This window comes from Pelodiscus sinensis, chromosome 2 (genome assembly GCF_052426305.1).
Source record: "Pelodiscus sinensis isolate ZL-2025 chromosome 2, ASM5242630v1, whole genome shotgun sequence".
In the NCBI taxonomy this organism is placed as follows: domain Eukaryota; kingdom Metazoa; phylum Chordata; order Testudines; family Trionychidae; genus Pelodiscus; species Pelodiscus sinensis.
This window is the reverse complement of record NC_143053.1, coordinates 17,121,569-17,139,797: the sequence shown is the minus strand read 5'-3', so window position 1 is coordinate 17,139,797 and position 18,229 is coordinate 17,121,569. Positions and strand designations below refer to the sequence as shown.

The following is an 18,229-nucleotide window of genomic DNA, read 5'->3' as shown; positions in this document are numbered from 1 at the left end:
TGTGAGTCTTAATTCATTAACGTTTGTAAAGCACTTCAAGTTCTTTGGAACACAGCTGACTTCTGTACCCGGCCCCTCCCCTGTGCGCAATGGAAATGCTTACACTAGGGCAGGGAAAACGTATTAGAGAGGCCATACTCCACATTTCATAGATGCAAAGCACAGAGTGGCACCTGGGGCCCTAATTATATAAGAGACAATGTATGAATGAATGAGTGTGTGTATATGCACACACACATACACTAGTGCTGCATATACAACCAAGTACTGTCCATAAAACCAACCAGCTGAGCCTTCAGTGGCTGAGTTTTTCTGTTTGGTAGGAAGCACTAGGAGAGAAATAATAAATCCATGAGAAAATGCTTACACGACACATCTGGGGGGTAATTTTTTGAGAGCAGGAGAATTCAGTTAATAGCCAGACATGAATTACAGGATTGATTGTACAGTAATCTGCCAGATGTTAATACCAGCCAGCTCATTCATAAATCCTCCCCAGGTATAATCGCTCCAGGAAATTGCCTTGCAAAAAGCAGAGGTGGCAGCTGAAAATATAACTGTAAGTGTACTGAATGCATCCACATTGACCTATTGGGCATCTGGTTTCAATGCTTCTTTTGAAAATTATTTGAGCACTGAAAATGAGTGTGTGTGAATTTACATATTACAGCTCAATGGTTCAGCAGGATGGAGCATCTACTGTCCCAGCAGCCATAGTATATTCATGACAAAAGGTATATTCATGACAGACGATGGCAGGGCCTGGAGCTAAAGTTTATTTCATATTTTTTAAAAAAGTGTTTTGGTCTTGCTCTCTTTCAGATGCACCTACACACTTCCAATTGTGCAGAATAATATTGTGTTTTCTGAGCAATTTAATTCTTGCAAAGCAGGAAATTCTCCTAGAGGCTAAACTTTTAAACATCTGGACATGTAACTTCTGAAGATGATGCCATCTTTTCCTAGCTGGTGCTTTAAATCACAACTTTTAGGAGGAAAATGGGGGCTTGTCCTGTAACACTTAGTTTGGCTAGTTACATCTATTTTCAAAAAAGCACCGTCTGACCAGTAGGATTCTGAACCCATTTCATTTCTAATGTTGGTCCCTTGATTCTAGAACTATTCTAGAAATAACCTTGGTTCTTGACCCACGGTTCAAATGTCATGTGTATCTCCAACCCCAAGCCTGATTTCCATAATACTTTAGGACACACTCAGCTTGGTCACTACTAAAGTCATTGTGAACATTTGACTTATTTCTGGTCACTATACATCAAGACACGTTTTTCTCCTTTTTCCTTTTTCTTGGGATTTCCTTCATCTGTTGAGTAACTCCACAACTAAGATCACCATCAATGATCTCCAAAGTTTCCACTACCCTCGAATGTTATTATCTGTGTCCTCTGTCTCAGGACCTGCTCAGAATAGCTCTCTGTTCATTCTGATTCTCAGCATATCCTTATTACATTTGTTGAGGCCCATTAAGATACATTCTTTAATTACATGGTCTCGATTTGTTTTTTGGTTTTTTTTAAAACCCTGTTTCATTCAGTACACTAGATGGACAAACAAACACACTAATAAAACTAATGATGTACTCTTGTATTTAAGGGGCAGGGCTGGAGCCCAGGACAGGGTTCTGTTCCTGGCTCTGCCACAAACTTCCTGTGTGATGTTGAACAAGACCTGTTATACATATTCATGAGGGGAGTACATGAAGGTTGCACAGGCATTAATTAATTCTGGTATTTCCTATCTTTTGAGGGTGTGACTTTCCAATGTCAATGGTCTTTTAACATTTTATTCATGTGACAAATAATGTCAGATAGGGGGAAAACAGCTTTACAATTCTAGTAGCATCCTAAAGGGCCCCATTTTTCTTTTGCTTGTTAGGAAAAAAAGTATCGGAAACAAACTGATACGTACTTCGTTATCTCGATCCTTCTCTAGGAAGTGACGGGCAACATGACTTGGTAGAATATTGCGTAGCATATTTTCATTGTGCTCCCTTAATTCCTTCATTTCGTTGATTTCTTCTTTTGCTTGAACACGCCACAAAAAGTCCAGCCTTGCTGTGTATTCAAGCTATAGTTATGAAGAAAGGCAAACATTCAGTCTGATGAGATAAGCACAGACATTGGATTGTAATCATGGAAGCGTGTGGCTGCTATCTAAATTACTTCAGTGCTGTAGACAACAGAACTATGAATCCTAAATAATTTGCTTTCTCTTGTCAACAAATGTCAGCATTTTGTCATGTACAATGAGAAGAAGTGCAAAGGAATTTAGGTCCCTACAACATTAGTCATATTGCTCTATTATATTCAGTGAAACATTTCAATAATTTTTTCCACTAAGTACATCTGCATTCCTCAAAGAATAATGTTATCGAGTTAGACATGAGATAAAGTAACCAATAAATAGCTAGGTTAACAACATACGCTTCCGGCTCCTGAATCAGAAAATATATTCATCTTTTTATGATTGTTTTCAACTAAAATGTACTTCACCGAAAACCAGAGCAAGGCTGAATAAGGATACTCTGCGGAAAGAGGTAATTTACCTCTCAAGGACAAGCACTCTTCTATCTGTGAAAAGAGTCTGAAAAGCTCAACATGCTTCAAGAAGGATTTTCAAGTTTGAGATGCATGAAGTGAGCTGTTTTTGCTGCTAGGGTAAATAGACATTTCCTTTTCGTCTTATATATGACAGTGGCAGCATATATATTGTCTTGTAGCTTCAGGCAGTCCCCGAGTTATGAACAGGGCTTTTCTCACCCCAGAGGACGGAGCGGCGGGACGCCCAGATACGCTACGGTCCCGCCGCCCGCGTCCTCCGGGGCGAGAAAAGCTGCTCCGCATCTCTCTGGTCTGCTGGGGGAGGGGGCCCCCCAGCAGACCAGGGAGACGCGGAGCAAAGCCGCGGAGGATGCGGGCGGGACCGCGGCGCGTCTCGGCGGTCCCACCACCCGCGTCTCCCTGGTCTGCTGGGGGGGGGCGCAGCTAGTGCGTCCCGCCTCCCCGCCAGCAGACCAGGCTTTTCTCACCGACGACGCCTGGGATAGAGCAGCTGGGGCGCTGCCGGGTTGGTCCCACAGCGCCACTCCTCGGTGCTACTGAACCAACCCGGCAGCACCCCAGCTGCTCTGCCCCAGGCGTCCCCAAGTCAGCCACTGCTGAAACTGACCAGTGGCTGACTACAGGAAGCCCGAGGCAGAGTTGCTCTGCCCCGGGCTTCCTGGAATCAGCCGCTGATCAGTTTCAGCAGCAGCTGACTTGGGGACACCTGGGGTAGAACAGCTGGGGTGCTGCTGGGTTGGTCTCCGCAGCGCTGAGGTGCGGCGCTGTGGGACCTACCCGGCAGCGCCCCAGCTGCTCTGTCCCAGGCGTCCAAATTCAGCCGCTGTTGAAACTGATCAGAGGCTGATTCCAGGAAGCCCAGGGCAGAGCAACTCTGCCTCGGGCTTCCTGTAGTCAGCCGCTGGTCAGTTTCAGCAGCGTCTGAATCTGGACGCCAGTTCTGACTTACATACAAATTCAACTTAAGAACAAACCTACAGTCCCTATCTTGTACGTAACCCGGGGACTGCCTGTATATGAATAATCTGTAGTTCTGTTCATATTGCATTCTGGTTCCAAAGGTTGCAAAATGGCTATTTATTATTTGTGTAACAATAGTGCTTGGGAACCCCAGTTATGTGTCTTGATGCCATTGAACAAGGTGCCATAAACACGATTTCTGGAAGAACACGAGGCAATGGGTGAGTACAGACAGACGTGGGGAGCATACGTTAAGAGTGAGACAATACTAGTCAGAATGATAGGCAGTGATCTCAGGATACCAACTGGCTCACCATTGTTAATATATTTGTAGGCACTGCTTCAAATTAGAGTGCTTTAATAAGGGATCTGAAGTAAGACACTGCAGGTTAATCCTTCTAGAGGTGCAAAAGTATTCAGTGATGAAAGACTCTATGGAAAGTTATTGAAAATAGTGGGGTTTCATCTGTGTATGGATGCCATCAAAGATGTCAAACACTGTTTATGCTGCTTGAGATGATACAAGTAGGAGTAACTCACACAACTAGAATGGAAATATTTCAAATGGGAGAAAAGGCACATTTTCTAATTGTGAGGTTCATTAGCCAATCCAATGATCTGCCAATGATGATTGTTGAGATCCTTGTACTTGGGAGTAGACTAGATAAGAGACTTGGTATCTTTGTCCTAGAAGGTATAATCCTGAGTGGGTGGAGAATGCTGAACAAAAAATTTAGGTATTGCCACAATGGGACAGTCTAGTGGTCCATCCACTTCAGTATTTTGTCAACACTGTCCAGTGACAGATGCTTTTGAGAACAGGTGCAAGAAATTCTCTAAGGACAGTTATGGGATAAACTCAGTTCTAGCTATCAGGAGTGAGATTAAGTTTGCAGCATATAGGCTTATATCTCTTTCCAAGTCTGCATTTATTTTGTACTATTTTCTAAAACTCTTGTTATCCATATGAAACCTGCTAAGCTCTTGATCTTTGTTATATCTTGTGGCAATGAGTCCCACAGGCTAACTGTGCATAGTCTGAGAAACTATTTAGGCTCATCGAATGACCCTATGCTCTTGTGTTATGAGACAGGGTGCAGATAGGACACAGATCTACTTTTATATCACCAGGAAAAGGCATAAAATCATCTCAGATTTACTTGTCATGAGATGCACTGGTGAATTTTGAGCACAAGCACCATTTCAGGAGGTCAGGGGTAGGGTTAGGTAGCAGGACACTGCTTGGTCTTGTTTTCCTTCGCTTCACTATTGAGGAAAGCATACAGCTTGCATGCATTCCTCTCACTCCTGGCTGATGAAGGGAGGGGGCAGAGGAGTAAGTGATGCAAGCTATGTACTTCCCCTTGTTCTGTGGTAATGAAGTGAAGGGAAAGAAGAGCAAGCAGCACCCAGGTATGAGAGGTTTAAGCCCTCCCTTCCCTGTCAAAATGGTATCATTGGCTCTGAATTACGTGGGGCTGTCGATCAGGGGGTTTTAAACTTTGGGTTGCTGCTCATAAGAGCAAGCCGTTAGCTGGCCATGAGACATGTTGTTTACCTGCACCCTCTCTCATTGGCTGTGGATCACTGTTCATGGCCAATGGGAGCGATTACTTGTTCTGTTCATTCCCTCCAAGGCACCAGGCGTTGGCCACTGTCCAAAGACAGGATATTGGGATACTTGGACATTTGGTCTGATCCAATATGGCTGTTTTCATGTTCACCTTGACCATTTGTAAAACTGTTCCAGTGATTAAGTACCCAAATCCAGGCTTGATGACAAGGTGGAGTAAAGGGGGCAGTTTCCCCAGAACCCAGTGATTCAAAAGAGGCTTGGGCTCCTGGCTGCTGCCACCATTGCAGGTGTGGTGGCACTCAGAGCCCTGGGCTCTTTAAATTGCTGCCAGAACACCTCGTAGTATACTCCTGGTGGCTTTGAAGGCTGCAGGAAGGGCTGGTGCAGTGTGCTCTGGGTGGTGCTGAAAGCTGGTTACCCCAGCCATGCCCATTGGACCAAGGTCCTGCCCCTTCCAAGAACCCAGGCTATGTCTACACTGGCGGGTTATTGCGCAAGAACGGCCATTCTTCCGCAGAGCATCCATACTGCCCGCCCGCTCTAGCGCAAGAAGATTTACAGTACGGCGTGGAAAGAGAGGGCTTCGTGCGCAAGAGCTACAGTCTTTTTTAACAGGTGCACATTCTCTTGCGCAACAGCTCCCGTGCAAGAGGGCAGTGTGGAGGCATGGCAGGGGTTTCTTGCACAAGAAAAACCTATGGCTAAAATGGCCATCAGAGTTTTCTTGCACAAGAGAGCATCCACACTGCCATGGATGCGCTTGCATACATAAGAACATAAGAACGGCCGTACTGGGTCAGACCATAGGTCCATCTAGCCCAGTATCCTGTCTACCGACAGTGGCCAGCACCAGGTGCCCCAGAGAGGGTGGACCGAAGACAATGATCAAGCGATTTGTCTCCTGCCATCCCTCTCCAGCCTCTGACAAACAGAGGCCGAGGACACCATTTTATCCTCTGGCTAATAGCCTTTTATGGACTTAACCTCCATGAAATTATCTAGCTTCTCTTTAAACTCTATTATAGTCCTAGCCTTCACAGCCTCCTCTGGCAAGGCGTTCCACAGGTTGACTACATGCTGTGTGAAGAAGAACTTTCTTTTATTAGTTTTAAACCTGCTCCCCGTTAATTTCATTTGGTGTCCTCTAGTTCTTCTATTTACGGAACTAATAAATAACTTTTCTTTATCCGCCCTCTCCACGCCACTCATGATTTTATATACCTCTATCATATCCCCCCTCAGTCTCCTCTTTTCTAAACTGAAAAGTCCCAGTCGCTTTAACCTCTCCTCATATGGGACCCATTCCAAACCCCTAATCATTTATTTGACCTTTTCTGAACCCTTTCCAAGGCCAAAATGTCTTTTTTGAGGTGAGGAGACCACATCTGTACACAGTATTCAAGATGTGGGCGTATCATAGTTTTATACAGGGGCAGTAAGATATTCTGGGTATTATTTTCTATCCCTTTCCTAATAATTCCTAGCATCCTATTTGCCTTTTTGACCGCCGATGCACACTGTGTGGAAGTTTTCAGAGAACTGTCCACGATAACTCCAAGATCTCTTTCCTGATTTGTCGTAGCCAAATTAGTCACATGGCAGTGTGGATGTGTTCCTGCGCAAGAGTTCTTGCACAAGAACACTGGCACAAGATGTTCTTGCACAATAACCCACCAGTGTAGACATAGCCATAGAGTCAGCCCTCCCTTATCTTGCCCCGGAGTCTTATACCTCTGCTGGCCCACATCATTGCAAATTTACATCCCTCTTTAGTCTGAATTTGTCTAACTTCAATTTCCATACATTGGCTTGTATTATACCTTTCTCTGCAAGTCTGAAGAGATTATACATTTTTGTTCCCTACATTGTAACCTATACATTGTAATGAAGTTACCCCTTAATCTTCTCTTTAAGATCAATAGATCTTTCCTTTGATCACTGTAAGGCAGGGTTTGTAATCCTTTCATTATTCTTATTGCTCTTCTCTGATCCATCTCCAATTTATCAACATTCTTCTTCAATTTTGGGGTTCAAGTTCCCTGCCCACTGCTATCTGTCACCACCCCAGAAATTGCTGAGATTCTCTTCCTTTAGTATAAAATCAGTATAATTTTTTCAAGTCCCCTCCATGCACACCGGTAGAGTGCAACACAACAGGCTGAATCCCTTTGACCTCTAGTGCCTGTTTATCAAGGCCCTGTAAAGAAAAGAGATCTCTTTCAATCTTGACAGTTGGGTCTGTCCTCGTTCTGACACCTTCTTTCTGCCTTTTATCAAGTTAGGAGAAATTAATCAGTCCATAAGTAGACTATTTCCTCAATCAGCTGACTCTGGGGAAACTCTCTGTGATGAGAGTGCTGAGCCATTGATTGGAGCTCATTACCCCAGCACAGGGCACCAGAAATAGATGCAGTAATCCAGAGGTGCTGGCACTGAGGTAAAATATTTTCTCAACTTTACCTGAGATTCCTCTCTTCATACATACCATTAAGTCTTCTGGCTACAGTATCACATTGGAAGCTCATGTTCAGCTGATTTTCCACCAGCACTTACAAATCTTATTCAGTCACTGCTTCCCAGGACAGGGTCTTCCATCAGGTTATGATGGCCTGTATTTTTTGTTCCTCTACCCTACACTGTGTGTTATTTGCAAACTTAATCCATTATGATTTTATGTTTTTTTCCACATCATTCATAAACACGTTAAATAGCCTAGGAGGACCAAGAATAGGTCATCATGGGACTTCTTCAATGATGATTCCCTGTTTATAATTACATTTGGAGACCTATCTATTAGCCAGCTATTAATCCATTTAATGTGTGTCATGGTAATTTTATAACATTCTAAATTTTTAATCAAAATTTCCTTTGCCATAATGAGGTCTAAATACATCACATCTAGATTGTTACCGTTGTCAGCCAAACTTATAACCTTATCAGAGAAAGATAAAGTTAATTTGACAAGCTCTATTTTCCATAAACCCATGGTGATTGGCATTAATTACATTAACCTCCTTTAATTCTTTCCTAATCATCTGTTTAATCATTGCCTTGCTCATGATCAATGTCAGACTCACAGGCCTGTAATTACCCAGGTCATACTATATAGCCTTTTTAAATATTGGCTCAGCATTAACTTTCTTCCAGTCTTCTGGAATTTCTCTGGTGTTCCAAGATTTACTGGAAATCAACATTAATAAACTAGCAAATTCCTCAGCCAGATCTTTTAAATCTTATAGGAGCAATTAACCAGACATGCTGATTTTAAAAGTCTAAATTTTGTAACTTATGTTTACCATCCTCCTGAGATACTAGTGGAATGGAAAGAGTTGTATTGCATGATATGACGATAACATCTGTCTTTCCCAAGCGCAGAACAAAAATGTTTATTGAACACTTCCGCCTTTGCTGTGTTATTATCGATTGCTGTAATATTTCCATCTAGTAATGAACCAATACCATTATTAGGATTATTTTTCTATCTAATATATTTTAAAAACTTCCTTCCTCTTACGCTTAAAGGAGATGTCCATGCATTTATCTGTGGGTCCCTTTGCTCCCCTTATCAATTTTTGGTAATTCCTACCATCTGACATATTTACTACTATCATCTTTCCTTTTCTTTCATTGGTTTCATATACATATTTATTTTATAGCTCTAAATCAGGGTGTTTTTTAAACCAATACAGCCTTCTTATTGTGGGATTATGGCTTTTGGGGAACCTAACAAAGTATTCTTAAACAATTTCCAATTATCATTCATATTTTTACTAATTAAATCCTTTTTCCCAGATGACTTGGCTCGTAATTGTTTTCAGCTTTGTTTTAATTTACTTTTATAACTGGTCTGGACTTCATGATACTTGCACATCATAAGTATGATCTAGTTCTAAATACTTGTGCCTAAGCTACCAATAATTTTTAGATTTGTGATCTATTTGTCAATATGAAGACTAATAGAATTTCCTGGATTGGATGAAACACTTATTGAGTTAGAAAATGGTCATCTATAACATTTTAAACTGCAGTTATTTGAAGACTATTTCTCATAACATATAATGGAAGGTTTTATCCAATCTTATTTTGTACGGTAGAATGAAAGCTTTGAAATTATTTGTATACTCATACCACCTATGGAAAAATTAACTACAAATACCAGGAGAATTTTAACATAGGACTCCTTCAAACCCACTCCAGCACATCAGTGATTAGCTTTTGTACCCAGGCCAAAATACGTTCTGAAGAATTTAATTTTTGCAATTTAAAATTCCCACTTATTTCAGGTGTAACAATTTCTATGTCTCCCTGGTAAAGAATGGCTACTGTGTTCTACCCCAGAGGTAATTGTAGGTGAGTTTGTGGGTGAAAGTGGTTTTTATATCTAGGAAGATACTCTACTTAGGTAACAAAAGTTTTTAGTCAATATCTAAAATGTAAGGTTATTTTTATCTAAGAACAAATGGAATGGGCCCATCCTTAGAAATGAGTAAAAAAAAAAAAGACTATTGTAGGGGATGATAAACAGCCCCATACTCTAGGGCTATGTCTACACTCGTGGCTTCTTGTGCAAGAAATATGCAAATGAGGCTAAGCATGGAATATCGCCGAGCCTCATTTGCATATCTAATAAGCTGCCATTTTTGCAGAAGAGGCTCTTGCACCAGAAGGAGCTGTCTACACTGCCCCTTCTTGCACAAGAAAAACCCTCTTGCGCAATGCCGTTATTCCTGAAAATAATCAGGATTTTTATTTTTAAAATAATCAGAAAAAAAGAGGGTTTTTCTTGCACAAGCAAGGGCAGTGTAGACAGCTCCTTCTGGCGCAAGAGTCTCTTCTGCAAAAATGGCGGCTCTTTAGGTATGCAAATGAGGCTCGGCGATATTCCACGCTTAGTCTCATTTGCATATTTCTTGCGTAAGAAGCCACGAGTGTAGACATAGCGTAGGAGTGGAGATACCATTCAGCCTGAATGTGCATATAATCACCATGCCTGGTGAAAGCACAGGATGCTAAAGGGCTCAATTCTCAGGTTTCTCAGTGTTTCTAGTTCAGTTCATTTTTGTGATGAAGGAGTGTAGTAAAGACATCTCTTGAAGGTGCTTCCCCGATGAGCAAATAATTACAAGTTGGACCAAACAGAGTCCAAGGAAAGAGTGCTTGCAAATGTGCTTTCTGACCTCACATGGGGTTTTTCAGATCCTGCCACTTCCCATTGAGTTCAGTGGAAAGCCTCAGTGGGAGATGGATGAGTCTCCAGAAGGGTTACCCAGTAGTCCAACAAGAGGGAGTTTTAACATTACATTGAATTTCAAAGCTTCCTTCAATTTTCCTTCTAATCTATTTCTCCTAAGATTCTTTTCTAGTCCCCCAATACTGTCCTGTTTTCACCTCTCCCCACAAAGAGCCCCTTTCCATATTCAAAGTTATTCAGGTGCAGAAAGGTGTGAAGATGGCCTCCCTTTTCATTGACAAAACTCAAGCAGGTGGAGAGGAAAAGTATCTAAAATAAATGTAAATAAATTACAAGATGCTCCTTAGTGCAAATATGTGGACTTAATCTCCCTTGGAATTAATTCAGTGGAAAGGAATCATTCATTTGGAGTAACAAGGTAGAGAGTGTGAGGAAACTCAGATAATCATGTTTATTTTGTGGCTGAGAAACATATCTAGGCACATCAGTACAACCAGCCAGACCATAGAGCTCTGCAGGACTGAGATATTACCCTGTCATCATAGGTCATAAATGTATACCCTAGCTGGTGAAAATCCTCTCTTTTTAGCATACTCTATAGTATCTTAAAATGCCATATATTGTGTTAAAAGATAAACACACTGAGCTCTGATCAGATTTTGAACTCTAACCATATTGCAGTGCATTTTAAGTGGGAATCAATTATTGACTTGGAATTTCCTTTTTCTCCTCTCTTTCCCCCTCTTTATATATGCTAGAAGATTTCTCTGGTGTTGCTCAGTCTTTAATTAAATATTTGTGTTTTGGAAAATAAAATGAAAATGTCCATGCTTCATTTAAATCATTGCTCTGGGGATGACGGGTTCAATATGCAGGCTGCTCCAGGGAGAGAGGACAACCCCAGCCCTCTCTCACCACAGCAGTTTGGGGCTAGATGAGAAGCACCTTTCCAGAGTTGCTGCAGCTCCAGCAGACACAGAGGAGTAGGGGTGCATATTCCCTGATTATGGCAGGTCCAAGTTCCTCTGCCCCCTTCTCTCTCTTGTCAGAGTGAGGAATTCACAAATGTATTTTCCCTTCACTTCCTGATTAAGGGGAACAGCCATATGAACAGTGGGGAGCTTCAATTCCCCCACTCTCCTGAAAGGGCAGGTGAAGGGCTTAGAGCTGGGGCAGTCCCAGAGGTGGAGGAGGTGAGTCTCCAGCCAGCCCCCTTCACCTATCTGGTGATTCTGTCTCTTTTCTGTATTTTTTTTTGAGAAGCAATCCCATTTTAGGCACTCTCCATTTTCCTGTCACAACCAAATCTTTTCCTTGCTTTGAGTTAATGATAAAAGGAAGCCATATACTGAATGTGGTGGTCCTAGCTCTTGCTGTTTAGGAGAAGGTCTTGAACAAACACAGACAAATTCTCTCAAATATATAGGATATACAAAATATGAATGTATGCATGAAAAGCCATCTAGAGAAATAAAGTAAAATTCATCCACTGACAATAAGGAATAAACCTAGCCTAAAGCAACCATCTATGAACTAAAAAAAGTAGAGATAGTAACTGGCTCCAGTTTTATAGGCATTCCCAATAAGCCTGTTTTGGGGAAGAGAAACAGGATGTCTTGATTCAGCTGTGGCTTGTTTGGTCTCACTCTCCCTGCCATTATTAAAGCCTCCCTTCAGCAGCTGGGAAAGAGTTTGAGCATTAAAGTTAGGGCTAATGGCTGTTTTATCTGTTAGACCCTCCCCCAAGCATTTCCTTGGCTGGCTTTTGTCTGAGATGTATTTTTTTCTCTGTTAGAGGGACTTGTCTATGCTGTTTTATTTTTAATTTTTTAAGGTCTATTCAATTTCTATGCAATTTGGGCTATGTGACTTTTTTTTTAAATGGAATAAATGCTTCAACATGGGCTGGTTATAGGAGTGGGGCTGCCTAAAATGCCAGAACACTCCTGTACAGCATGCGATTTCAAAATACTGCGTTAAGTCAGATACTTTTAAAATATAACTTTCAGGCTAAGAATGCTTGTTTTCATACTAAATCAGGTTCCTGGAATGGAAATATGATTTATATAGATATCATATATTGCTAATGGAACTATTTTTAATTAGGGGTTTAGCATGACTGATTTTTCCAGACTTACTGGCTGCACAAGAGATGAGTTGTGTAGGAAATTTGCTCCCTGTGACTAGACAGCCTTGCGCTGTTTAGATTGTATCACCAAAAAGAAATGTAAAAGCCCATGCATGCAGAATGAGGGTTTAGCTTTAAATAAAGTTTGTTAGGCTGCATAAAGAGTAGCAGACAGCTAACAGTTCTGAAATGGAAGACCACTCACTTTTGTTTTAATAGGCATCTCCTGCTTAATAAATCTTCTGAGAACAGCACGCGCCTTAGCCTATTTTGCCACAGCTGAGTGAAGAAAGGGACCAGTGACTGTGTCGCTGGAGAGCCTATGCTAAAAGCACTGCTTTCTTTTGTAGTATAGACTTTTGAACTGCATATGCCTCTCACTCATAGGCTGATACTCTACTGCACTTCCTGTTCAGAGTTTATAGGGAAACTTGCAGAACACTTGTCCTTAAGTGGCCAATTTGTTTGCTTTATCCCTAACTTTAAACCTGGACTACATCTACACTGGCAGCTTCTTGCCCAAGAACTCTTTTGCGGAAGAGTTCTTGTGCAAAAACTCTTCCACAAGAGAGCGTCTACACTGACATGTGCTTTTGCACAAGGGATGTGCTTTTGTGCAAGAGCATCCATGGCAATGTAGATGCTCTCTTCCGCAAGAAAGCTTTGATGGCCATTTTAACCATAGGGGCTTCTTGCGCAAGAAATTCATGTTTCCTGTCTACGCTGACCTCTTCTGGAAGAACTCTTGCACAAGAGGGCTTATTCCTCGTGGGGAGAGGAATAACTCTTCCGGAAGAAGCCCTGTTTTACAATGATGTACTGTAAATTTACTTCTGGAAGAATGTTCATGCAGTGTAGACAACTGGCAAGTTTTTGCGGAAGAACGGCTGTTCTTTCGCAAGAAGCTGCCAGTATAGATGTAGCCCTGGTGTTTACTTCAGATGCTGTTGCAACATAACAGGTTTCATGAACACAGGTCAAATTGGACACGATGGCATTGGCCTAGGCCAAACAGCACAATGGTATGGTTTCTCCTGGAAGCTGGCACTTAGGGTGATCTCCCAGCTGGCTTGGACACTGGGCAAGCCCTTTACTAAGTGCACAAGTGACTGCTTTCATAGGGCCAAGTTATTTTGCTCGGTGTTGCATTTCATAAATCTCCAGAAGCTGGACTCCTGTTGTTATCTGGGCATTTCGGCGTTCATTTAAATTGCAGTAATTTTTAGCCACATGGTTGCAGATAAAAGCTTGAAAACATGACCTGAAAGAGCAGAGGCAAATCAGAAGAACCTACATATTACTGTTTTTAAAATTTCCGAATTTTTAAAGCTGATCTCATGGTTTTTGAACATGTGACTTGGCACCCTGGCTTACTCACATCAAAATCCTACAGAAGAGTTTTGCTTCAGTAAGGAGTGAGTTGAAGCTGGCCATGCTTTGTAGGGTGTGATTGATACTTCTAGCTCATGTAGTTTAAGATTCCTCAGGTTTTGGTTTCAGATTTTGAGGCTGGCTCATACAGGAGGCAGCAAGGATGACATTTGCACACACACATGCCTTAAATTAACTATTTCAAGCCATATTTAAGCACCTGAGTTTGAAAATGTTCCTGGGTGCCTTCTGAAAAGGGCTCCATCCCCAGAGGAGGCAGTGAGGTGGAGGGCATTCAGCCCCTTTCAGGAGCCACTGTGCACAACACTTCCTTTCATTTCCTGAGCTTGTATTTCCCACATTCATCTCCCTTTGGGCATGTTAAATGAATCATTTCACATATTTTTTTCCCCACTAAAATATTCCTTCATCACATCAGTCCAATTTTACACCAATGTATGCTGAAATCAGAGGCTTTGCTACAGCATAATACTGGAGTAGCAGTATGAAGAATCAGACTGTCATGATTTTTATTTAGCACATTTGATGAGGTTTTTTAAAACGTTTTGTTATACTTTAAAGTTTTAATTTTTTTTACATAAATACATGCATCTGCTTTATTCTTTTCTCTGAGGGGCTTTTAATGTTCTGACCATCCACTTTTAAGACTCATTTCTCTCCATACCATTGAATACTATGTAATTTAAAAACAAACAACACAAAAGCATTTACAATTCTTTCAACCCCTTTCTTGCAAACTTCCATTATCTCCATGTTTCCATAGTGATTTCCTTATTTTTATATATTGGAAGAGTTGGGCTCTTTCTTTGATTTATGCACGGTTTCAGTGTATAATTGAAGTGAGGAGAAGCTGAGATTAGGAGACACAACAAGGAACACAAGATGATGCAGTGGTATATTAAAACCAGCCTGTTATTAAGGTTGCCTGATGTTATCCATTATAAGACCCTGTTTTTAGTTGCTTATAACTGTTTTGACTGAAATTTTTCAAGTGTCTGCATCAGGCTGTTTTTTAAGTTTCAGCCAGAATGGTTTAACCATTTGTGATAATGAGGCTAGAGAAAAAAATATATTTTTTCCATTTTAAAAGAGAACATGGGCAACCTTTTTTGAAAGCCCTCGTACCCTCAGGTTCGGAGTAAGGACTTAGAAATGTGGCAAGGGTTGGTCTTTGTGTCACTAGTGTGCCTTTTCCTGTCCCTCTGAAAATCCAGTCAGATTTTCCAAGTATAAATCCTTGGAAAATTATAGTTTACACATGATCAGTAGAAATTTATTAGGCTTAAGCAGCGAAAGTCTCCAATAATTCTGTCTACACTGAACATTTTCCAGCTGGGAATTGAACAGGACTTTCCCTGCAATTGCAGATCTGACCATCTGTAGGCTATCTGAATATATAAACTACGCTGTCCAGGACCTTCCCACGGAGCCTAGGCATTGTGCGTGAGGAAGATGCCTGATCTGAATGCAGAAGGGACTAAAGCTGGATCATAGGGAAGAGCAGATTTGGACAAACATCCTGGCTACGACTAGACTGGCATGATTTTCCACAAATGCTTTTAACGGAAAAGTTTTTCCGTTAAAAGCATTTGTGGAAAACAGCATCTAGATTGGCACGGACGCTTTTCCGCAAAAGCACTTTTTGCAGAAAAGCGTCTGTGACAATCTAGACGCAGTTTTGTGCAAGAAAGCCCCGATCACCATTTTTGCGATCGGGGCTTTTTTGTGCAAAACAATATCACGTTGGCTACACTGGCCCTCTTGCGCAAAAGCGTTTGCGCAAGAGGGCTATTGCCCGAACGGGGCCAGCATAGCATTTCCGCAAGAAGCACTGATTTCAGACAGTAGGAAGTCAGTGTTCTTGCGGAAATTCAAGTGGCCAGTGTAGACAGCTGGCAAGTTTTTCCACAAAAGCAGGTGCTTTTGCGGAAAAACTTGCCAGTCTAGATGCAGCCCCTGGGAGTACAATTGGGACAGGTTGGCCAAGGAGATTGGGACTGAGAGCTGGGGTGGGGAATGTGGGGAAGAGAATAGGAGCTAGTAGTTGTGCAGAAGACTAGGATCAGAGGAAAATGCAGGGAAGAAGACTGGCCGGGAAAGGAGAAGGGGACTGAGAAGCACTGAAATAATGGGAAGATATTGCAGCAGGGAAGGGAGATAGATAAGAAGGAGTCAAGGCATGGGAGGAAAATTGGGATTGACTGGGCAAAGAGACTGAGACTGTAAATTAGTGTGGGGGAAGTGGGCCACTGAAATTGAACAAGAAACTCTGAAATTGGAGAAGCTCAGGGAGGGAGACTAGGACGGGAAACCAGTGGGGATGGAGAATGTGTGTGAGGTGACTGGTGGCCAAGGCGCAGGAGAGAGAAATTGGATGAGAAACCAGGAAAGGGGTAGTGGGAATGGCTGAACAAGGAGGCTGGGATTGGGAATTGGGGGAGACTGGCACAGGGAATCTGGAGTTGTTAGAGTAGGATTTGCTCAAGAAGCCCTAGTCACTAGGGAGTTATTTCAAAATAACCCCCCCCCCCCATTTGAAATAATAAGTGGAGCATCCACACTACCAAACCCGTTTTTTCCTGCAATAACGGGCTGGTTATTTCAAAATCATATTCCTGCTTTCCTTGGGGACTAAGATTATTTTGAAATAGTTATTTCAGGAGTTATTATTTCCAATTTAGTTATTCTGAAATAATTTCCTGGTGTAGACATGCCCTAAGAGAGTCTAAGAGTGGAATGACAAACCTGATGAGTGAAGACTGAGATTAGGTGAGGAGAATCGGACAGGGCTTAGAAACCTGGGGTGGGAAAAAGCCTGAACTGGGCTGCAGTAGGATGAAACATAAGAACAGAAGAGGCCAAAGCTTGGAGGAAATGCACAGAACAGTCTGTGCCTCTTAAAAAACACTCTCCCCTGCCCCCCAACTTGGAATGGAACCCGGAATACTAAATCCTGCTATTCCTCAATTGTATTTATGAAACCCACTTGGAAAGTGTGTGTGTCACCCTCTAGAGCTGGTCCCACAGAGGATGATAACCTACAAATGCTATCGGTTCTTCCATTAGCTCAAGTGGCAGAGTTCTCTCTGGTGAATCTAATGATTCCAGTACCACTGATATTCCACATGGGTGTCAAAATGACACCGCATAGTGGAATTTCTCCTCCCCTCCCCGGTTTGTTTTTAAACTGGGAAATTACATACAAACTATGCTAGGAGAACAGTAAGGCTGCAAAGTCAAGCACTTAAATGTTAGGAAATGTCAACATGATGATTGCCCATGCCATTGTAATTTGGCCCTCTTGTGCATATGCATAATGATGCTGTATTTAATTACATGGTCACATATTATTTTTGCTATGAATAAACTTTAAGCTCTCCAGAAATAAGGTATCAAAAATCTAGAACCATGTTTTGCCCTGACTTACACTGTGTACCCATTCATTTATTGCAGTAAGGTACAAGCCAGTGACAATTTGACACCTCAGTATAGTGAATTAAAGTAAATGCTACATTATTATCCTAATCTTAGTCTAAGTGCTGGTCTGGGTCACAACCCCTGCAACTGTGATAGCACAAGGGCTTCTGTCAAGTTGCTCATCCCTAGAAACAATGTCCTGAAAAGAGATTGGGAACATAGTCATGCCTTCCCCATGCTCTCCTCTCCTTCCAGATGCCAGAGGGTGTATGTTGCACCCCCTAAAGGACTGTAGCAAATTACCCTGACCCATACCAGTCTGCCCTGGGAGTTCCAGGAGGCAATGCATCTTCCCGAAGCAGAATGACTCCAAATACTCCCCCACCAGTGCTGTTCCTTCACATTTCTTGAAGGCAGCACCATGGCTCAATACCACCAGTTAACCTTGCATGACTCGGAGTGTTCTAAGGGCTTGATTCTGCCATGATTCCACAGCAAAAACTTCAGCTGAAGCCAAAAGGGGTTTTCTCCCACTGGTCTAGGACTGCCTAGCATTAGACCCTAACGTTCCTGCTGTATAACTCTATGCAGTTTAGATTTTATTGAAGACTGACACAGGATTAGTTTTGCAACAACTTCAATAAGGGTTTAGGTGTATAAATCCAAGAGCACAGATGGATTCAGATTCTGGTCTCACTTTAACCATAACTCTGAATTTCAGAGTCAATCTAGATAGGAAGGCTGGCTAGGGCTACTCATCTGGGAGTTGAGCACTCACGTCCCAGTTACTTGGCCTTTCTGTGCCTCCCTTTCTGCAGACAGACCTCCTGTTACTTTCTAGGAAAACAAGAATCAAATCACTGCCTTAAAAAAATTGTTTTTTTATTACAAAACAGAAGATATACTTGATAAAGCATACCTGATTGCTAGGTGGTACAGAGCAACTAAGTAAAACAAATTAAAACACAGAGAAAATCTCTGGGAAC

At 41.9% G+C, this 18,229-nt stretch overlaps 1 protein-coding gene across 2 annotated transcripts in view; it reads right to left on the bottom strand.

The window, feature by feature from the left end:
• The window catches only part of ADCY8 (adenylate cyclase 8), a 217,516-nt gene that overhangs the window by 11,650 nt on the left and 187,637 nt on the right, over positions 1–18,229 (bottom strand). For both annotated transcript variants that reach the window (XM_075920134.2, XM_075920135.2), the window contains one exon: positions 1,927–2,085. In XM_075920134.2, coding sequence (XP_075776249.1) covers positions 1,927–2,085 — 159 coding nt within the window. The remainder of the gene's footprint in view (positions 1–1,926; positions 2,086–18,229) is intronic.